The following is a 22,956-nucleotide window of genomic DNA, read 5'->3' as shown; positions in this document are numbered from 1 at the left end:
TTTAAAATTTCTTTTATCGAATCAACGTGGAAGAGTGCGGAGGGTAAAATTAAGGCTTGAATTAATATGGAAGTGCGCCAAAAGGCTTGAATACCACAGTGCGAAGAAATTTTCAAAGCGCCTGTAGGCGCCGATAGCAGAGAAAGTAATATTTAAACGTTGCGATTGTCACAGCGGAAGGGTTAACGTACTTATCCTTTCTACTTCACTGCTGAAGCTCTTCCAACTGATACAGCTACTTATCTACAACGACTGTAGCCGTATTTTACTTGGAACCACTTACCGTACCCCGTACTCCTTGGAAAAAAAGGACAGAAACAATGGGAAGCACCCTTCGCCGACAAATCCTACGTACTTCCACTTAAATTACAGTAATTTTTCAATTGCGATAGCACACGCCATGCCGTCAGAATGGCGTGAGCCGAACAGCAGATGGTTTCGCGCGTTTCACCGCGTCAATTACCAGCAACGATGAATCGTTCTCTCGTTAAGGGCGATGGTGTTGCAGAGTGTTGGGAGGGTGACGATAAATGCTCCGGTTATTTGATCGGCGCCCAGGCCCTTATTGCATAAACAGTTCCGCCGTGGAATAAATTTTCACGAATACCAGTGAAGGAGACGAAGGGAGAGACGTGACGACGGTGGTGGTCGAACTGAAGGACGGAATTCCGGGGGTGTTGTGCGTAAACGCGAGGCACGAATTCGCCCGACATTCAAGTTTCGCTCTCTCGACGCGACCAACCCGGTGATTAATTAAAACGGAGGTTAATATACGGGTCGAGGCGCGGCTTTAAGAGCAATTCATACTGTCCCCGGGGTCAACCACGGAATACTTTTAAGCTGGGACTCCAACGGTGGAAAGAGTCAACGAGCCAGCTTGATTCCACGGACCTGCTGCTGCTGCTGCTGCCTGGCTTTAATGGGCTACCCTGCTAATTCCGAGGAGACTTAAATCACGACCGCGTATCGAATGAATTACCCCGCTATTTCCGCGAGTATAGGTGGTCCCGTGACGAAGAGGAGAAACGGGGGATTTTTCGGAGGAGAAATGGGTCTTCTGGGATCCGTGGAAGTGGGTTTTACTCGCAAGGTGACTTCAAGTCGCTCAAGGAAGACTGTGGAACGTGGTTTTAGCGGGGAATTGGTCGAACTTGGAGACGATTCGAATGAAAAATTTGAATTGGAACGTTGAAATCGCAACGGAGATTAAAATTTCGAACTTTCACTTATTGTCAGCAATCTTTAAAGGAATATTTCAAGAGCATTGTAGGAAATTCTCGAGTGTTTCCTGAAGCACTTTCCCCTTTGAAAAATTCACCCAAATAGCCACTAGACTACACACAACGTGTTCCAACATCGCGATATCACACGAAGCGGAACGCGGAGGCGATAAGGTAACACTCGATCCATGTATTGTCCGCAAACAATGAACACGTCCGTCGACGTGGATGTCGATGAGCGCGTGTGCACGCGCCTACGATGTTCCGTGGCAAAACTGAAATATTCATAATCCGACGTCAGCAGCAGCGTGTCGACGATATATCCCTCGGTCGTCTAATTTTCCTTTCCAAGTGGGAAAACTTTTCGTGGATCTTGCTTAAATCCACGACGGTGGACGAGCGAGCGAGCAGATGCTTCGAGGCTTGACGAGAGTTTAATGGATACCGGTGGACTTGAGCGCCTCCTCGAAGCCCCGGTTGATCCGTCAAAGATTGATACGCGCTGCTCGAAAATCGACGCGGACGTATTTCCGACGATCGTGGTATACTCTCCAGAACGACCGGCGCTTTCCGCCGCAAATTGATTTCTCCTAGGAACTGTCGCGACTCTGAGCGATACGAAGTTCGCCTCGAGATCTCCCGGTTTAGAGTTCGAACGTTTAAATTTTAGAATTTCCCTATTTGCATTTAAATGTTGAAATTTGAATATTCAAATTTAAAAATTCAAATTCGAATATTCAAATTGAATATCTGAATATTCATAGATAGCGAAGATAGTCGCGATACGGGATGAACGAGTGCCGTAAGTCGGGTTATTTTCTCCGAGACCGATAGGAGCAAACGAATTTACCAGAGAATTCTAATCGAAATGGAATAAAATGTAATTACAGGAATCTCCACTAAACCGATCCAATTTTCTCTGTTGCAGCTCTCGGAGCTCGAGCAGCGGGTGTTGGAAGCGGAGGGCCGAGCAGACGAGGCGGAGGACAAGGTGAGAATAAATTACAATCACCTGAGTTTCGTCATCGACCAGAGAAATCTCACCTACTGCACGTTTTTCATCGCGAGAAAATACCCACCCGGTCATCCTTTCCAATATTATTCTACACTCGTTAACGCTCGTTTTTCCTTGAGCTCGTAAACAGAGCCGAAGCACCGGCTCGAGGGCGTCGAAGAGAAATCGAAACCGTCGATGTCCAATCGATTCGGTGTAAATGATTACCACCTTGCCACGCAATTAACGAGACGCCAGTGTCGTCGGTTAACGCTCGGCCAACTGGCCCCCAAGACATCAAGGATAAATAATTAATTTACCGAGTGGTAACGACGTTCCCAGCGAGACCTTCCGTCCGCTTTAATGACTCGCCTCGACGATTACTATGTAACGGGTGTTCCACGACAATTCCCTCCTCTTTATCGCGTATTCGATCGTCCTCCATTTCTAAAACACCTTTTCACACATGTAATTATATCCTAATACGTTACGATTTTTTTCACACCATTCGACGTTCACTTCGTTTCAACCCCATTGCCAACCTTCGTTCTCTCCTCGACGTTCCATTTTCTGCTTTCTGTTTTTTATCCTTTTTTCAATACGACGCTTTTAATATCCTTTTAATCCCCGCTTTGTGTATTAATATCGAGCTGCACGAAGAATTTTTTTTAATAAATATCGATACGAAATTTGTCAAGAGTAAAATGATTCTCATTAGTTGGACAGGTATTTCTGTTGACACGGTATTACAACGATAAATTATGTAATCGCAGCGAGAATCGTAAGAGAGAGTGATAAGCTATTGTTCGTTTTATTCCTCGCTTCTTTCTATATACACCTTCGAGGTTGTTTTTCAATTAGAAGTAAGAAGGTGCACGGAATGTTTTCTGCAATCGATAGACCGGCATAGTGAAATGTTGCATTGCAGCAATGCACGCCCTTTGACCTTTTTCCGTCCCTGATTTCCACCCTGTAATTTCCAGTTGCAATTGGACCGTGAAACATTAAATTCAGCGAACCAGGTTAATTAGCACTTTGTGCATAAGTAGACGAAGTAGAATAGCTGAAACATCGAATGGGAGAATTCCAGGCTAATAAACACCGCGAGATCTTCTCTGCCCTTTTACCGTAGGCGTAAACAAGTCGTCGAATCTCATCCCTTCGTCGCTGATAAAACATTCATCGAACGACACGTGAAATGTTACCTGGAGAATTTTTTATTTCAATCACAGTTCCAGCAGGAGAATATCGATACTGCGTTACCGACCAGAGAAACTGTTACTCGAGGGTGTGCAGACTGTCGTTTCTACCGAGTTCCTCATCGATTTTCACCCTCGACCTTGCAACCCCGTTTCCTGGCCTTTACCGACTGGTACCGAAATTTCTCGGAACCTCGTCTCAGCAGGTACCAACTGTGGGCAATCGAATTTTCGGGATTCGGAAGGCAATCGAATTTGTGAGCTTCGACTGATAACTCGTACCGATGAAGCTTCTGTCGGTAATTGTCTCCTTTAACCCTTTCGTAACCCGGGCAGAAATTTTTCCAGATGCGAAACGGTTAATTGATATTAATTTCCCTTGTGCACAGAGACACAGAAAAGAAGCGTCCTTGCCCTAGTTTCCCTTTCAAGCTTCCACTTGAAACCTTCGACAAAATTCTCATGGTTCCTCCATAGAAAAGAATTCTATTTAAACCCAAAAAAAATCCCCGACTGAATCCTAAACTTCCACTTTCAAAAAAACCTCGCTAGAAAATTGTCGTCCACTTTAACCCTATGTTATCTCAATTAGTGTCGCTAAAAACGCGACGACCTCTTAAAAAAACAATTCAGTGACGAGAAGGGGTCAGCAGAGCGTTCTCCAACAAATTTGCCCCATTTTCCCAAATTGAAAAGCCCTCGTTTACCCTCTAAGTAGAGACAGGCAGACGAGGGAATGTAAGTCCAGTCGGTAATCGGTGAGGATCCGGTTGTCAGGGCGCATGTTACGTCGCATTGATTTTCGCGTTGGTTCGTCGCGAGAAAGACGACCGGCTGATAGACGAACGAAGAGAGAAGGTATGTGGGGTACGGAGAGAAAGAGAAAGAGAGAGAAGAGCGACAATATGGCCGTACGACCGGCCGGCAGGACCGTCGTTTTGTTATGACCTCGAAATTCGCCGGAGAAGTCGGCCGTTCGTGAACCACGTGCATCCGCGACGAGATCGTCTGGTGATAACTGTCCCGTATCTCTCGATCCCCGTACGATCGACGCGGGGAGGATCGACAGGGACAGCGTCGTCCACGAACCACCGCGTTCTTGAGAATTATGGAGCCAGGCAGGTGACAACCGATGAAAGGTAAAACTGTAGACTAGAGTGATGACACTGTCGTTCTCCATTCTAGTATCTTCTTATCTATTTTGCACTTTTACCGTCGTTTCTTCGTACTTCTTTCCTCCGAGTTCGATGCAATTTTTCGGGATGAAATTCGGAGGTTTTTTGGCTGAGGGTGTTTGACCTCTTCTCTTATTTTTGAGCAGAAATTTTGTTCTTCGAGGATGAATAGGAAGAAGAGAAAGATTTTATTGGATCCCTTTTTGGGGGGGAATTTTGTTTGTAGCTAAATTAATAATTATGAAATTAGTAGCTGTATTAGTTAGAGTGGAATCTTTATCTTCTTCTTCTACTTACTCGTTTAAGTGTACAATATTAAGCAGATCTTTTAGGTATTTTATTTAGAATCGATAGAGCGTGTGGTCGATTTGAATGCTTGAGGGAGAGGAATTATTCGTTGCAAGGTGTTTAACCTAATTTTCCTGCCTGCAAGAATAGCGGGGGTAGAACGTAGGTTTAACCACCGCCAGTTGTGCTGGCATCAGCACTCGTTCCAGCAAACTGTAAACTGCCAAATTTTGCAGTAATCTTCTCGTGAAAAAAAGTGATCCGAAATTTTTCCTACAATTCTCCAAGAACCTTCGTTTCTCGAGAGGGGAGAATTATTAATCAAACTTCCAACGCGTTCTCCGCCCAATTTTTCCAAGCATAACAGAAGCGTAGGGCAGATTAGCAAACGCGCGAGCGTTTAAATCGACTCTTTCAAGAATCGTACTTCAATGGAAGGCATCGCGGTTGATTATTCCGATCGTGGTCGATCCGAACGAGATCGAGGAGTGCGTCGACACGAAGGAACGGGCGACTTAACGGACGCGGCTCGACTTAACGAGTCAGCTTTGACGGGACGTGTCGCGTATAGAATTGGCGTGCATCCAATTCATGAGTAATCCTCGTTTCCCGTGCGCACCCGCGCAGCAAACAAAATAAAGGTGCGCGCAGACGTTCCTATCGCGCTCGTTGCCCGCGCGACTTTAAATATTTCAAAGCAGCCCTGGCGCCGTACTCGTTTCAACTCCTCCTTTCTTTCTTTCTGCCACTGTTGCAATTATTCTCTAGACTCCCCTCGTCACGTTGTTCTTTACAGTCTTTTAATAAAAACTTTGACCTCCTTCGTGCACTGCGATACCTTGGATCTCGAGGATCTTCGTCAGGTAAACTGGATGGTTTAATTGAAACAGTGGTTTTAGAGTAGGTGTACCTACTTTCGATGCCACTTTCTTTGTCGGTAGCTGTGTTGAGAGACAGAAGAAGCTTCGTTTGGTCACGTTGCAGTTATAAATATTCTCGTCTTAGGCGAAAGAGACATCTTGCGAAGAGTAAATTTATCACGAAAGTTTGCTAGCTCGTTGAATTCGTCAGACTAAAAATGTCTGTACTGTATTTTTCAGGCAAATAGCTAATTATTTAGGAGATTGAAATCAGTTACGTCTTGTATTCTAAAGTATAAAGCACTCGCAGATATAAACTATCAGGAAATGCAAGGGTTGCAAGTTCCAATCACGCTATTCTTTTCATTCTTTATATTTAGTACGTAAATAGTAACCAATGTTAGTTATTCATATCGTATAAACAATTAGCCGTCTGTCTCCTCAATTGTACGCGCTGGCAAAGTTTCATTAACAGGCGAGATCTCCTTGTCGGTGAAACTTCAGTTCCTCTAACGAAGATGTCTTCAGAATTGAGTCTACGGTCTGTTTGCTCTCTCCTCCAAGAGTTGTCTCTGCAAATTTGCCATCTACAGCGAGGATTATTCGCACCAGGATTAATATTAAAATTCTGCCTCCAAAGGCTTCTCCGTAAGATCGAGGCTTCTTATATCAACATATCTATAGAAGAGACGACCACCCACTTTCTTTACTCTCTCCTCCGAAAATTCTCCCTGGAAACACTGTAACTATTGAAATTTCACATTGACTCGAGACTTGGAAATTTTCGCGTCGAATCCTGCCGCCAGCAGCGTGTTGCAACAAACTCTCATTAACGTGGAACTCGCGCAATGTGCGCGACACAGGCGTGCAATGTCGAGCCCTTCAGTCGTCGACGCGTTTCTCACGCGTTCGCCGGTCGTTGATCCATTTAGCCAGCCGCAGCCGTGCTCTCTCGTCTGTACCTTTTTTTTTCCTCTCTTTTCTTTTCTTTTCTTTACTTTCTTTCTCTTCTCCTCTTTTTTCTTTATTTCGCGACAGAGTTCCCCTCCGACTGGAACGATCGCGGCGGCTGAATGAATGTTCCTGCGTGTACACGGTGCACACTTTGACGGGGCTGGTTTTGGCGGGAAGCCAAAAGCGCGATTCGACGATAGCGAAGGAGAGAGTGAGGTGATACCGCTTTGTCGCGTGCACGCGCACGTGCGTCGGACCAGCGTGAAAAGATAAGGGGGCCAGCCTCCGTATACTCGTCCTGTCGAACCCCTCTCTGCTCCCCCTTTTTTTTTTGTCAGACCCTATTCGACGGAAAAACAAAGTGGCCCTTTGCCATTCAGCCGGGCTTCGGGGCCGTGTAGCCGCATGATTCGTTAAGTATTTTGGGAAGCTTGTAATTCTCGGGATATGGGTTATGGGATATTATGGGGTTGGATCGACCATTTGCTAGTACATCGCAGCCTTTGATGTTTCATGTTTGGAAAGAACTACCGTGATAACAAACTGCTATTCTTCAGCGAGATTGGGAGAGATTAATGTTACTAATTGAAGAAATTATAGTTGAATTAACACTGTATACGCAAAGATATTTTTTCACACTTGGAAGGCAAATTGGGGTATTTCTCGGAGAGATTGGAAGAAATATTTTAGGAGACTAATGTTACCAATTGAATAAATTACAATTTAATTACCTCTGTGTAGGCAAACTGGGGTGATTTTTTAGAGAGATTGGAAGAGATATTTTAAGGGACTAATGTTACTAATTGAATAAATTATAGTTGACTTAACATTTCGTAGGCAAACTGGGGTTATGTTTAAGAGAGATTGCAAGAGATATTTTTGCGAGAATGTTACTTAATCTGGGGTCTGTGTTTTATCATTTTTTTTACTGTTCCAAGCATTGAAAAAATCGGAAAAAATTCTGAGATACTTATGAAAGTCTGTGCTACGTTGTAGAATTGTTCATTGACACCGTAGATTCGATTATTCCATGGTTGAAGCTATTTCTAGTTTTGCACCATTTCGCTTTCAAGCCTGCGCCTCCGTGGACGCATGGCGAATCGATAAATCTTCGGATAGGACTGAGACGTCCGCAGAAGTCGTTCGATCGAATGATGAACTCGCCGTCCCGGTCGTTGTCTCGGAATTAAACAGCCCCGACTCGGCTGCCAAGTCTCTCTTCTCCTCTCTGTCTGCCCTCTGGAATCCAATGAACCAGCTAACATCAGAAAAAACATACAATCTCGCTAAAGAACTGGCTTAATTCCTCCTCCCTTCGAACGTCCAAAAATTCCTCGGCATCCTCTGCAATCATTAACACCGTTACACTTGCTTAACGTTTAATTAACATCCATAATTTCTTCCGAAAATAACTTTGAAAATTCAGTTGTTCCTCGATCGACTCGAATATTATCCTCAGCAAGGATGTGCACTCCTAATTTCTATTTCTCCCTTAGACCAGAAAAAATGTGCAATTCTTCTAATTTAAATTTCCTCGCATCGTACAATTCTCCTAATTTTGAATTTCCTCACATTGTAAAATCCCTCGAAATTTCTTCCAAAAATGAGGACTCTGAAAATTGGAGCAATCCCTCGATCGACTCGACTCTAGTTCGAAATCGCGAAACTCTGATTCCTTCCCTCAACACCGAATCACGTCCCACACCCAGCAATCCTCAGCTCATCCCTACCATCGCAGCAATCAGCATCGCTGCGAGACATCCCATGAGCCATCGTTCATCGCAGAACGTGTCGCGTGGCGGCGACGAGCGCAGGTCTGCGAGATACCAGCGTGGAACAGATCGATAAATCTTCAGTAGGAAGTTCCACCAAACCTTTCCAAATATCTTTCAATTTTCACTCTTACTCTTCTCTCTTCATTTTTAATCTCTCCCTCTCGAGTCCTCTATCTCCGTGTCGTCACTCTGCGTGCGCGCGTGTGTGGATCTTCGAAGGAGCTGTCCATCGTCAACTATCAGGGGTGGCTGGCTTGTACACGAGGACCTCTACGAATTCTGCCATTGGCCGCAAGCCAACGTGACTCATCGGCCTCAACGGAGGCCCCAACAGTTTACGTGCATCGGTTTCGTTCAGTACAGTTCGATCATCGTCACAGCGTGGCTGCTGCACCCCTTCTTTCCTCTTTCACTGCGTCCTCGCACACCTATACGACAGCCTGCAGAATATCACGGGGGCAAAATATATATTCTGCTAAGCTGATACTGTGTTCGTGGGAGTGTCCTCGAGGATCAAGCAGCGGAGAACCCTCGAGAGTTGGAACAAAGGGGATCGGGAGAGAAAGGGTCCTTGGCTGCTCTGATTAGCCCACGATCATCGGCTATCATGGCCACTCTTAGCTTCCTCGGTAAGGAATACTCTTTTCCACGGTGTTTATCTTTAACAGAAGATTTGATCGACCTGTGAGGGATCTCGGGAGGTAGCGTGAGGTGCGTGCGTGTGGATTGTGGCACGTGGTTTAACATAGCGAAGCTGTTACACCGCGGTCGAAGCGCGAAGAATATTCGAGTATCTGGAAAGACAATTCGGTGGAGTGACGGTGCTATTAATACTGCTCTGGCTCCGTCCAAGTTTTGTTACTCATCGCGTGGAATATCTTGTGCTTTTCGAACTACCCCTCCGGTGATTCTTTTGTGGAGGAGACGAGAGGAGCGAACCTTGCGAATCGACTCGTATATTAATGAACAAATTTGCAAATAATCTTGTGGGTGAAAAGAGGGAAGGTACACCATGCTGTTCTCAATTCTGAAATAATTCAACCTTCTAAAGAAAAAGAAGAAGTTGAAGACCACTTGCTAATTTTCACTAACATCAAATCTGCCGCTAGCTCTTTATAAATTTGAAATTAGCACAAAAATTCTCGAATTGACGTCGCAGAGTAAAAAAACTAACTTCTTTCTCAAATCTCTCGTGCAACTCGCAACTCGCGACGATCCCAAAAGTTCGAACAATGACGTGGACAGATCGCCGCATCCTTCGCAGAAGAATCGAACGAAAACGTTTGAAAAGATAGGTTATACGAGACGACGAGGTCCTTGACTCGTGGGGAAAGGACGACAATGAACGTGAAAACGCGACAGGGTGATCGATATGCCCTCGCGGAGAGCACATGCACACGCACGCGGGCGCCAGGAGGAAAACATTCGGCCAGAGGATTTCCCCGTTGGCGTATTGATTTTCTCCATACGTCTCCTCCCTCTTTGGCCCCTTATGCCGCCTTAGTGGACGCGCTCACTGTGCAAGCGCTTACGTATCCTCGGTGCTGCGTGAACGCGATATCGATTTTTGACAGCTGCTGCTGAAACGAGCCACCCGTGTGCCAGAAAAGGGGTGCACGAGGTCTGCACGCAACGCGAAACCGATCGTTCACCATCCACTTCTCTCTCTCTCTCTCCCTCTCTCTGCACGTATATTTCACCCTGTATCTCCGTCTCCTTCTCCATCGGCTCCCTTCTTCCTCTGCTTTGTCATTGCTGTTTACTCGACGATCCCACGGCCACGCGTCTCTGGCTTTACCATGCTTCTTCGATCGCAGCGGAAATGTGGCATGCTCGCGTGACCATTTTCCGTTGGAAATTCTCAACGAAGTTCCAGTTTTCGAGCGGAAAGTGGGCTGTCCGAGGCGGTTCCATGGGAAACGAGCGTGAGTGGAGAGGACACTATAGAGTGTGTTCCAAGGGTGCATGAAAACAACGATGGTTGTCGATCGGTGCAAATATTGTCGTATTTCGAGAAACGGTGTTACTCGTGAGGATTTGTTTTCGATGCATTCGATCGTAGGAATTTTTTGGGAATTTGCGAAAGGACGATTGTGAGAATTTCGTTGGATTTTTCTTTCAGGTACGGATGATGGAGGAGCGGCTAGTGAAGGGTGAATACTGCTTGAGCACATCCGGCGTTGGTTCTCCACCGCATTCGCTGCCGTCGACTTCCGGTACGCAGAATGAGAAGGTCGACGATGTCCACTGCGCTTGCATCTCGAAGCTAGAGACACAGGTCGAGGAACAGGTGACAGACATAACTCCGATAAATATTCTCCCCTCCCCGGCTGAGAAAAGTGTATCTGAATCATTTTCTGATTGGTACGAAAGCATCTGAAATTCCCAGTAACGTCGTACGCTCTGCGAATTCTCCTCGAAAGAACCGGATCCTAACACTTACCGAGCGTAAAACGACGTCGTAGAATGAAGAACGCGCCGCGATATTTATCACGTCACATCGTTGAATCCGCGATAAAACGATTCACCGTATCAGACGGTGGCTATAGATACGAAGATGACGATTATTAACTCGCTTGCAGAGACAGTTGCGGCTTCAAGACGCTAGGCAGGTCGAGGCGAAGGCCGCGAGGATAAAGGAATGGGTGACGAATAAGCTGAGGGAGCTGGAGCAACAGAACCAGCACCTGAGAGAACAGAATAACAAGTGCAATCAGCAGCTGGAGTTGCTGAGGAACCATATTACCAACATTGGCCTCAAACCACCTGTGAGTCTCACTCGCGTATTAGATTACTACTCTCGGAAAAAAGAATATTGAATTAATCCTGAAACCTAGTAACTCGGTAAAAAAAGATTAAATTACTGTAGAAATGAAGTGTCATCGAGTAAAAATATATGTTGTATTAATCTTGCAACTGAGTGATTCAGAGAAGACAAACAAAGAAAAAAATGGAAAAATATTGATATAGAAGAGTATTGAAAAAAGTAGCAGTGAAGGCTATTAATTGACACATTGCAGGCACCCACGAGGGCTTCCCTGTCGTTGGAAGTGGATCCCACATTGCGCAGACGGTCGGAGAGCTTGGAGGGAACGCCGCAGGCGGTACCGGAAAGTGTGCAAAGCGCCGTAGCGGAACCGCAAGCGGGTACCAAGCATCGAAGACACCTGTCCGCTTGTGGGACGATCCAACGAGGGATCACCACCACCAATATGGACTCAAGGTAGAATCTCGTTGCGAGAAACGTACCTACCTCGAGTGTCGACGCTTCGTGCCTACGTTACACACGTTTTTTCACACACCGTATATATATTATTCTCTCGCTTCTTTTTTACGCAATGGTCGCTTTCATCTACGCTTGTTGCTAGCGCGTCGTCTGTTTGTATAATTGTTATATGATTCTCCTTGGGAGGACTCACGACGTGATAGCGGCGCCCGACTCTCGAAACTGTGGTACCCTGTAACGTCCTGAGACTTCCTGCGGGGATCTGTCGACCCGTGTACCGTTTCCTCACGATTCTCTCGAGTCTAGCTGATCGTTATTTTCGTTTTATTCCTTTCCATACTGCCACCTGAACATGATTGTTACAAAGCTGTTTTTGCCTGACGGACATGCAGGACGATTCTGGAAACTGTTTGATCTAAATCAAATAAGTATGCTGTATTAGTTTCACGAGCTGTTCAATTTTTCAGTTTGTACACGTGTGAAGATGTATCGTTCAGAGGTGTTGATACCCGCAAAATGGAAAATTGAATATCTCTAAACATATCTGATCGTACATTGTGAAACATCCTGTATATTCGTTGAGACGATTGAAGTGCGCTAGCTGGCTGAATTAGTTCCGTGTTTTATCTGGTGATGTTGCCAAACATACCCGGAGTCTCGGAGACCAGCAGAGACAGCGGAAGTTCCGAAGCTGTTCACGATTACGCGGAGATTTATACGCCAAGCAGAGAGGGGATGAATTGGACTCAGAATGCACAGGGTCCTCGACCACCCACTCCGCCGTTGCACCGATTTCCCAGTTGGGAGGCGAAGATATATCAGGTAGAGATTCTTCGAACCTTTTATCGTCGATGGAAGATGTCTCTGGATCAGTAAAGTAGAACAAGTTCCTGAGAGAAGAGAATGAATGAAGTGTATAATGAAGTGCATACTGGCCAAGTTGTTGCAATTTGTAACGAAACAAACGCATTTGCCAATCCCATAGGTGGCTGACGGCGGGCTTGGCATCGGTCCACCGACGAACGAGGAATCCGCGCCCTCCACAATGACCAACACGACCAGCTCGTCGAAACATTCCCAGGCGACAGGACACAACTTGACTGCGCACAACTCCCAAGGCTATTGCGATATTTCGGTTCCAGTTTACGCAACTGTCAAGGGTAAGCCTCCTCTACATTCTTCTCGAGGAATGTTTCACTTGAAAGAAACACTCTTCTTACAATTCCTCTTACTTCTCGTAGGACGAGCCAGTCAAATTAGGTCTATGCCCTTCGGAGACAGTTCCGACGACAGTTCCGACGGCGAGGAACACCCTAATCAAACGGAAACCAACACCAGAATTACCAATAGTTCTTCGGACAACACGGACTCTTCGCTTGGAAGCGGAAGCAGCCCTTCGAAAAGTGTGAAAACCACCAGCAGCCTTAGTCCCGCGAAAAGAAGCTCCAGTGGTTCTCCTAGTAAAAGTGTGAAACGTGGTGGGTATTTAACACGTTGTTAGAACTCGTTAACACGTTGATAATCGTACACGCGATAACTTGAAGATTGCATCGTTTGCAGATACCTCTCTGGAATCTGGTCTGTCGGAAGACTACGCGATACCTCCCGATGCTCTTAGCTCCACTTCCCTCGAATCTAGTATGCCCAGCCTGCTGATGCGCGTCTCTGGCGAGAGTCCAAAGCGGCAAGAGTCTCTGGAGAAGACTGGCCACCTGGCGAAACTCGGTGGCAAGTTGAAAACGTGGAGGAAGAGATGGTTCGTGTTGAAAAACGGAGTGCTTACGTATTGGAAGAGTCAGAACGACGTGAACAGAAAACCTCAAGGCCAAATTGTATTGGACGAAGTATGCAGGTAATTGTTCAATGATATATTCTATTTTTGTCTTCAGAATTCAAGATACAGAATGGATAAATGACGAGACTTTCTTTTTAATAGGATAAACAGGGCAGAAGGAGCTGCCACGTTCGAAATAGCAACAGGAAAGAAAACGTATTATCTAACAGCAGACTGTATCGCGACGATGGAAGAATGGATAAGGGTTCTGCAGAATGTACAAAGGCGGAACGCGACGAAACTTTTGCTCAGCAAAGAGGATAACAAGCCTACGATACAAGGATGGTTGACGAAGGTGAAGAACGGGCACGCTAAAAAGTGCTGGTGCGTCCTCATCGGAAAAATGTTCCTTTACTTTAAGTGCCCTAACGATACAGTAAGTCTTCAAACGTTTTAATACTTCGTTAGAACAACCCAGGAGTAATAGAAACGTTATTAAACTTATTGTCACAATTTTCAGAATCCTATTGGACAAATAAATATGAGAGACGCCAGAGTAGAAGAGGTCGAGCACGTATCCGACAGCGACAGCGAAGAGAGAGACGCAGAGTGTCCTCACGAGCGAACGATTGGCATATTTCCTACTCACCAAGGTCCTACGTACTTGTTAATGCCTCACAAGCAGGACAAAGACAATTGGTTGTACCATTTAACGGTGGTTTCCGGAGGCGGGCCTAGCGCGGGAACTCAGTACGAGCAGCTGGTGCAAAGATTGATGGAAACCGACGGGGATCCTAGCTGCGTCCTCTGGAGACACCCTCTCTTACTCCACACGAAAGAAAGCATCACTAGCCCACTGACCAGCTTGACATCCGAAGCCTTGCAGTCAGAGGCCATCAAGCTCTTCAAGGTTAACATTAAAATGACAAACATGTGCTTTAAAACAAACAAAAAAGTATCGTTAAAGAGATTCTCATAGAAACGATATTTTTTTCTCTGCACAGGCTTGTCAGTTGTTCATGTCGGTGGCAGTGGAGCAAGCAGGCATAGACTACCATGTGGTATTAGCGCAAAACGCGTTGCAACAATGCCTAGACCAGCCTGAACTGCAATCTGAATTCATATGTGCACTGGTAAAGCAGACAAGTCGTCACACTCAACACCGTTTGGGCGTACAGGTAAAAAAGGCCGCCAGACTTGTGTCGCTGGGTACTGCGCGCGTTGTAAGTCCTGCTTATTGTTTAACAAACACTCTGAACCCTGTACCATTTTTACAGCTGACACGTTACGTCGCGTGATTCTTGATTATATGCTTGACCTATTGACTAACGTACATATATTATTTAACAAGTCAATGGGTTTAAAGCGTAATACGATGATACACTTGAAAAGAGTGTTTAAAAACAAAGAAAATGAAATAGATTTCGGCGGTGTATACATTGCTTTTGTACGTTCAAGAAATGGTACATCGGGTACGCTTAGTCAAGTATTATACGAAATAATCTCGTCGAAGTAGCGGTGAACTGTTTTAGTTGTTTTTTCCCTCATTTTTTTTTTTCTTTCGTAAGGTAACTAACTAATAATTAATACGCAACAAGCTGTCGTTTATTTGAAAAGTATATTATATATATGCATATGTACAATAATACTTGACGAAGTCTTTAACAAGAAAAAAAAAAGAAAGATTTTAGTTTTAACATTCATTCACATTTCATTTTCATTTGCTGCTTTACGTGTGCTCTTCCTAGGCTACTCTAAATCATATATTCATATATATATATATATGTAAGAACGTCATCGTGTTAAGTTTGTTTTATTTTTATTGTGTACTTTTTGATATTTATACATGATACCTGAATCACCTGTACCCTGATGCCCTGATCATGTGAGCCGAACATATTTCGACAATTCATACTTCCTCTCATCACGAAGAATCAGTTAGATACTAATGCACTATCAATCTGTACTGTCTCTTTTGTAATTTACCTTTCATCGATCATACTTCATCACCGATGCATTATTATCGATCGATCGTCTGATTCATTGAAATGAGAAAAAGATACCATTACGAGATGTTCCTCGCGACTTGTCAAAATACGTTCTGCGGCACACACACTTGCAGAATGGTATGTTGGTGTACATAAGAAACCACACACAGAAAAACATCTTTTTACTAGATTGGTTTTTTGTTTCTGTTTCCGTACGTTTTTTTGCTCGATAGCTCATTACAATATATTCTCTGTTTTTTGAATGCTGCTTAGAAAAATTAGTCTTATCCGGTCATAGACGGTTACTTAAGAAAAAAAAAAAAACAAAAGTGATCAAAGATAAAAAAAAAAAGAAGAAGACGAAGAAACAGGTAGAAGCTCCTTACAGGTTCGAACGTCTGTCTTATGAAAGATCGAGAATTTCGAAAGTTACGTATACGTATTATATACATGGAGAAATATCGAGGAAAAATCATGTGATCGATTCGTTCGTGACAGACGGACGAGAGAAAAATGCTTTCGAGCTGTAAGGTAGACTCACATGGCCCAAAGAAAAAAGAAAAAAAAAAAAGACAAGTACAAAAGCGCTTCTCTCATCCACATTTCTCTTAATTCATTCGACTTTTTTTACGGTCCATGCGTTTTATGTGATTAACACACATAGAGTTATGCGTTAATCAGTCCGATTTCGATTGCTTTACATACTAACAGGCATTATAGTATGACGTGTAACGAATCTAGAGTGTTACCATCACATCTGAAAACATTCAAAGTTTCCCTTTTTAAAAAAAGCAACAACATATTCCTTGTACAATCTAAAACGAATAACTTGTAAATTAAAGTCGACGACCTGTAAAGGTCCAAAGATCTTTAATATATATCTTCCCTTGATCGTTCAAATTAAATGATAATAAAAAAAAAAAGAAGAATATATAAAAGTGATGATTAAACGAGAACAGTGGAACGCGATTTATTGAAAAAAAAAATAATGATAATAAATGAATCGATGAATAAAAAAAATGAAAAAAAGAAAAAAGTAGTAGATTAGGTCTGGTTCAGTCCAGGGATATAGTAGTATGCCAGCATACCATTGCAGCAGCTCCTCCTCTGCGCCACGCAATCGCTGTTCACCTGCGATACGCAAAGTCCCGCGGCAAATGGCAGCGGTGAAAATGCGGACGCACAATCGACGGCCTCCACTTCTCACAGTCCTCCGCTCATGCAGGGCCACTCGACCTCTACGATTCTGGACTGCAAAACTAATCCCGCCCAGTACGTTCTTATCCAGGGATGGCAGCTGCTCGCGCTCGCTGTTTCTCTATTCCTACCGAGGAACAATCGGCTACTCTGGTACCTGAAGTTACACTTGCAAAGAAACGCGGACACTAAGTGAGTATGCCTCCACGAATATATTTCATTATGCGAGTATTTAGACATTTGACAATGTTTTCAATATTTGAACATTTTGCATTTTAGAACGGAATGCGGCAAATACGCAGCCTATTGCGAACGAGCGTTAGAAAGAACGCTGCAGAACGGCGGAAGGGAGGTGAAACCCTCGAGAATGGAAGTTCTGTCGATATTGATGAAAAATCCTTACCACCATTCTCTGCCACACGCGATACCGGTTCACTTCTTGAACGGCACGTATCAAGTTGTAAGCTTCGACGGCAGTACAACGATAGAGGAGTTTCTGAATACCTTGAACCAGGAAATCGGTTGTCGAGACGTTCACCAATCTGGCTTCACATTGTTCAGCGACGACCCTATCGAGAAGGAACTTGAACATTTCATTGATCTCCAGGCAAAAGTATATTATCCAGAGAAATTTGACGATATCGATAGATAAAGATTGAAGAGATATTTAGATACGTTGATGTTTGTTCGTTTCAGCTCTGCGATATAATCTCCAAATGGGAAACAGCATTGAGAGAGAAGGGTTCGGGGAAATTCGAGAATACCAGAGTGATACAATTAACGTACAAATCACGATGCTATTGGCGACAAGCGGCTAAGATGGAAACCGACAGGGAGAGGCTTCTTTTATGTTATCAGATTAATCAACAGGTTGTGCAAGGGAAATTTCCGGTAAATCGGGAGCTTGCGTTTGAACTTGCGTCGTTAATGGCACAGGTAGGTGTACTTAGTAAAATTAATAATAAAATGTTTAATCAAAAGAACTTGTACGTGACGATTTACTATTGTAGATTGATTTTGGAGAATATAATAATGATAAAGCCCGAGGAAGCGGTCCAGGAAGCAATCCGCATCATCTGGTGCTCCAGGCCTTGGATAAATTTTATCCTGGACGATATAGAACGAACATCACTGCCGAACAATTGAGGTACGTATTAGAGAAATTAAAAGAACGTAAGTAATGTTTTAAAATGTCGATTTCTCATTTCAGGGAACTGCAAGAGAAACTGCAAGAAAAATGGATCGCGTTAAAAGGTCGCAGCGCACTAGACTGTGTTCGCATATACCTGACCTGCACCAGAAAGTGGCCTTTCTTCGGAGCTACACTTTACCAAGCGAAGGTAAGCTGTGGAAGATTTTTACAGGTGGGAAAATAAAACTAAAAATTGCTGAAAGACATTTTATTTCATTTTATTCACAGTTGAAACAAACTGAACCTGTAACCGTATGGATAGCAGTTTCCGAGGACAGTGTAACGTTGCTAGAGCTACAAACGATGGCAGTAATGTGTCGTTATAATTACGCGAACATAGTTACGTTTGGAGGATGCTTGGATGATTTTATGTTGGTCGCTTGCCCCGACGAAGGCGGCGGTGAACAAAAGCTTTTGTTTGCACTATCGAAACCTAAGGTATATCTTGGAGCAAATTTATTCAAATTAAGTTCTTATACATTAATACATTTGTACCTATATAGATTCTGGAGATAACGTTATTGATCGCTGATTATATGAACGCCTTGGGACATACTTTACCTGGTACACCACAGATGAACACACTCACCCGTAATGGCTCTCACAGATCCATCAAATCGACCCTAAGACCCACAACTGGTTTGTAGAATCGCACTCTCGTATTCTGTTATTCTTTTTTTTTTTCTTTTTACTGATAGAATAAAAATATAAAATTAGGTTCGAGCTGTCTTCCAACGCAACCGGATATCTTGAAGTCGACGCCAGACCACCAAAGACCTTAAAATTAAAGACTGGTCACTCGAATTGGAGAAAAAAGAAGCAGGGGATTATGGCACTTGGTTCATGAAAGTCTGATCCTGCCAAGGCACTAACTTTATACTCGAAGGTACTACAGGCTGTATAATAAGAGACCCGCGTTAAACACGATACACACTGGAAGACGCGCAGCAACGTGTATGTGCGCTATAGTTGATTTTTAGTTGCGTTTCGTGTAAATTAGAGATGATGCTTAACAGACAACGTTGTTCATGTACATACCTGACAGCATGCAAAAGAAAACACTGTGGTCCACGTTATGCGATTTAAACGTGGGTGACTGAAATGATTAACCGAAAAAACGAAATCTGCAACACTGCCTAAAAATAAAATTAGTATGTCTGAAATTACATCGAATAGTTTCGTTGAAAACAAAAGAAAAAAAAAGCTAAAGCATCGTGCTGAGACTTTTTGCTACCGTATTTATATACCAAATTCAAAACGTTTAGCGTAAGATAACTAAACAGAAGTGGTGTATCACATACTATGTATATAATTAATCGGAGTTACTGGATGTTTAGAAGTCTAGTGAGTGATGCAGCGATACCTTTGTCTTTAATGTGAGAGTATACCGACGAAATTCTTACTTCTTGCCAAATCCAACCGCAATCCACGTACGAAAGCTGTAAATTGGTGTGCAGCTATGAAACAAGAACGCGCACGTGATCGTCATTACAAGAAAATATATATGCAGTTCTTTCTTTTTTTTTTTTCTAACATTTCGTTTTAAACCGCAAGATAGGTCAGGTACAGTAACTGTACTTACTGTTGTAAAATTACAGTCCAATTTTTATGATAACGTTTTATTCCTATAACGATCTGTTCTTCAACTAAGAAAGTATTTTACATGGATTTTTTTAACGCTATCGGTTAATTGTACCTTACACACACACACACACACACACACACTTGAGATTTCATAACCTCAGAGAAGATAAAAAAAAAAAAATGGTCGATTTAATACAGTAAGTACAGACAGTATTAAATTTAAGTCTCATTGAATTGAAGCTCAATCGTAAGAGTAAAGATTCTTTATACGGAAAGTGACAAAATGGAACTTACATATTATCATGTTATTTTGATAACAGCTAGTCTCATATTTTATATTTATTTAATGTCTAAGCAAATAAGTTCGTTTTATATAAGGACACGACCAAATAGATGTAATGGGAACGCGTTTTTTCTTTAACAATTAGTAATCGTTCCTGCGTAACATACGTGCAACATTTTTGTACTAATTAAAACGGTGATCCCGTCACATATAGAAGTTTTGTACTCGCTTGACGTGTCCTACATAACTAGCAAATGTCTTCCTTCTCTTTAGTACCCAGAAATAAAATAAAAGTTGAAAGTAGGGCTTTCGTGCAATATGTACAAGACTTCTATAATTTTATAATTCCTGAGATAGGCTGAGTATGACTGTGCCTCTCTGAGCAGTATAGACAAAGTAACTCTATGCACGGCTTTGTTTAGCGCATTGAAGATTTATATAAAATAAAAAAAAAAGAAACGATCGAACCTCAGATTACTGGGAGCAGTACAAAGATATGCAAGAACGACATTTTGTCTTTAATTTTTATAATACGCAATGAAATGCTACTATTTAGGTGCTTAGCACCTTTGTATCATGATGCAGTAAAAAAGAAGAGTCACTGATCTGTAAATATCACCTTAGGCTTAAGTTTCTAAATATAGTAGAATGAGAAGAAGAGGGCAGCTGATTATAAGTTACAATCGTCGTAGCAGTTTCCTGCGATCGTGTCTGGCTGTCTACGGAATATTCTACTGAGCCTACCACCTTACATTTCTATTTATTATTTATTCGCATAAAAACAACGCATAAAGGCACGAGCGGTGTAAGCAAAAAGCATTGTACTATTGTACAGGGAAAGAAATAAACTGCTCGGATCTGCACTTTAAGAGACTATTTATTCACTTTAAATATTCAAATTTTTCATCACCATGATAATAATAATAATAATAATCCTCGAGCGTATCGTAAAGCGTGTCACTTATTTTACATTTGAGTCCATCACAAGCTATTTAAATATACATTCATTCTATTTCTTCTGGCCTTACAGGATGAGTTAATGGTATCATTGATTTTTTCTTCACATCCCTTGAAAGTGCCTTTCTCATATCTGAAACAAATACGCAAAATGCTTAATTTATAATTAAAAAATGGTTTTACAAAAACTATAGTTGACTGTGTACCAAAAGCATCTTCATCTGGATTTCCATTATAATATTCTAGAACAGTTCTGTACACAATATATCCCAATTGTTGATACATTTTGATTGCCACTTTATTGCTAACTCTTACAAAGAGATCCACAAAATATGCTTGCTTCCTAAAACAATATTAAGTACCTTCAAATATAGAATACACATTTCATTAAATTATATCCTCATTTAACTTACTTTTCTGAAACTTTTTCTAAAGATTTTATCAGCATAGCAGCCAAACCTAATCTCCTGTAATTAGGTGAAACTGTAAGAGCTGTTATGTGACCATGCCAATTTTCCCCTTGACCTTCTGCTTTGCCCATAACTTTAACATTTAAAAGAAGAAAAAGAAATTTCATCCTTGAAAGATACAAGCAATAAGAAATAACATATTAATCATAGAACACAAAGAAAAAAACTTACTGTAACCCATAATTTCTCCACTTGGCGATTCTGTCACTTGAAAATATTCTGGCCAATGTGCCAAGTAGTGTATATAAAAGGAAAGTCCATACTACAAAGTAAAGAAATTAAGAAAAACATGTACCAAAACCATTTAGTCGATATACTATAAAACAACATTACATTAAAGTAAAATATTTAAAGGATACTGTCTCCGTAAGCGGATCTAAATTCCTATAAAAAATAAAATTATTACGGAAGCCGGTAAACAATTAATTTTATTTATAATTGCACGTTTAGGTTAGGAACAGCAATGCTTTACAGGTACATGTTTTAATACTTACACGGTGTTAAATTTGAATAAATCATCGCATTTGAAAGGCCTGAGAGTTGTCATGTTGTAAAAATGATAAGGGACTAAATTAACTAACGTAAGCTAAACACGATATTTAACAATGAGACACTAAAGTCAGAAACGCAAGGTATACGATTATGATCACTACGACGTTTTACTGATCTGACGTTACAAGTCGCCACTGAACCACATAAGAAAATGTTAAAATTTAATTTCACTTTTGTGTAACTTGTAAAATATGATAAATATATGTATCTTGTAAAAAATTTATGCATTATTAAAAGAAAAACAAATAAATATATAAAATGACCAAATAAATAGTCTACATTCTTGTCGTTATTTTCGCTTGAATTTCAAGACATTTATCGATTTTTTTGGATTTTTCAATTATTACGCTTTTCTAACGATATCTGGACTTAGTTTATTACATTTTGTAATGATAACGATAAACGAACAGCGATAGACAAGGATAGCACTAGAGAAATGAGTTAAACAAGGAAAAGAATATGGGGTAGACAGGGATAGCAGTAAAGGAACGAGTTAGACAAGGAAGGAAATAGGGGTAGACAAAGATAGCACTATAGCAATGTGTTAGACAAGGAAAGGAATAGATTTAGACAAGGACAGAAAATTTGAAATCTGAAACCAGCACCATCTCGCGTTTAGTGACGCGAACTACGATTTTTTAATAGGAAAACAGAATATAAACAGAGGTATTAGACAAGGAAAGCACTAGTGTGCGACAAGGATAGAGAGAGCACGATTCCTATTGGCTGCCGGGCCGCCATACTCCGCTAATCAAGTCGGTCAGGGAAAAATCATTAATAACTCAATAATTACGATGATTCTGCGAACTTTTAGAATTGTAGAATCTAGTGTGGACCTTCACCAACTTTCACATATAGTTTTTAGTGCACTAAACCCCTTCAATAATTAGTTATTAACAATTATAGTACGTGATGCCGGGAACGATAAAACATGTCGCAGCAGTCCCTTCTGGTTTTTCATTAATTTCGTACCTTTACTCGTAAAATTTATGCACTTTAATACATTCACTGGAAAGCCAGTTCCTTTAGCTAGTTTCTCTTATAAATTTTAATGCTCTGAACCCTTTCAATAATTAGTTATTAAGAATTTTAGTACGTGTTTTCGTCAAAGTTAGTGCGGAATACCGTACATTCTTCTCGTTTTCCATTAATTTTGCAGCTTTTCCTAAATAATTTATACATTTTCACATATGCGTTCGAAAGGTTATTCCTTTAGCCACTTTCTTGTATAGATTTTAATGCTCTAGTCGCTTGCAATAATAAGTTAT

At 42.0% G+C, this 22,956-nt stretch overlaps 2 protein-coding genes across 2 annotated transcripts in view; one reads left to right on the top strand and one right to left on the bottom strand.

Moving 5' to 3' along the window:
* LOC108573334 (uncharacterized protein CG43867) overlaps positions 1-18,965 on the top strand; it is a 112,868-nt gene extending 93,903 nt beyond the window's left edge. The window contains 19 exon segments of the mRNA XM_017935745.1: positions 2,149-2,211; positions 10,588-10,755; positions 11,048-11,233; positions 11,486-11,688; positions 12,285-12,513; positions 12,677-12,851; positions 12,933-13,169; positions 13,252-13,543; positions 13,628-13,901; positions 13,986-14,375; positions 14,470-14,643; positions 16,550-16,842; positions 16,930-17,263; positions 17,347-17,586; positions 17,661-17,797; positions 17,861-17,990; positions 18,071-18,280; positions 18,346-18,481; positions 18,560-18,965. Coding sequence (XP_017791234.1) covers positions 2,149-2,211; positions 10,588-10,755; positions 11,048-11,233; positions 11,486-11,688; positions 12,285-12,513; positions 12,677-12,851; positions 12,933-13,169; positions 13,252-13,543; positions 13,628-13,901; positions 13,986-14,375; positions 14,470-14,643; positions 16,550-16,842; positions 16,930-17,263; positions 17,347-17,586; positions 17,661-17,797; positions 17,861-17,990; positions 18,071-18,280; positions 18,346-18,481; positions 18,560-18,624 — 3,936 coding nt within the window. The 3' untranslated portion in view covers positions 18,625-18,965.
* Positions 18,966-20,649: 1,684 nt separating this feature from the next.
* On the bottom strand, positions 20,650-21,858 carry LOC108573803 (N-alpha-acetyltransferase 20). Its single transcript, XM_017936282.1, has 6 exons — positions 21,631-21,858; positions 21,496-21,520; positions 21,308-21,398; positions 21,080-21,209; positions 20,873-21,009; positions 20,650-20,799 (listed from the first exon to the last, which is right to left on the bottom strand). Exons 1-6 carry the CDS (start codon positions 21,681-21,683, stop codon positions 20,714-20,716), a joined length of 522 nt encoding a protein of 173 aa, XP_017791771.1. The 5' UTR covers positions 21,684-21,858; the 3' UTR covers positions 20,650-20,713.
* Between the last annotated feature and the right edge of the window lie 1,098 nt (positions 21,859-22,956).

The sequence above is a fragment of the Habropoda laboriosa genome, unplaced genomic scaffold (genome assembly GCF_001263275.1).
Source record: "Habropoda laboriosa isolate 0110345459 unplaced genomic scaffold, ASM126327v1 scaffold20, whole genome shotgun sequence".
NCBI lineage: Eukaryota > Metazoa > Arthropoda > Insecta > Hymenoptera > Apidae > Habropoda > Habropoda laboriosa.
The sequence above is the reverse complement of the archived record's forward strand: the minus strand, read 5'-3'. Positions and strand labels throughout refer to the sequence as shown.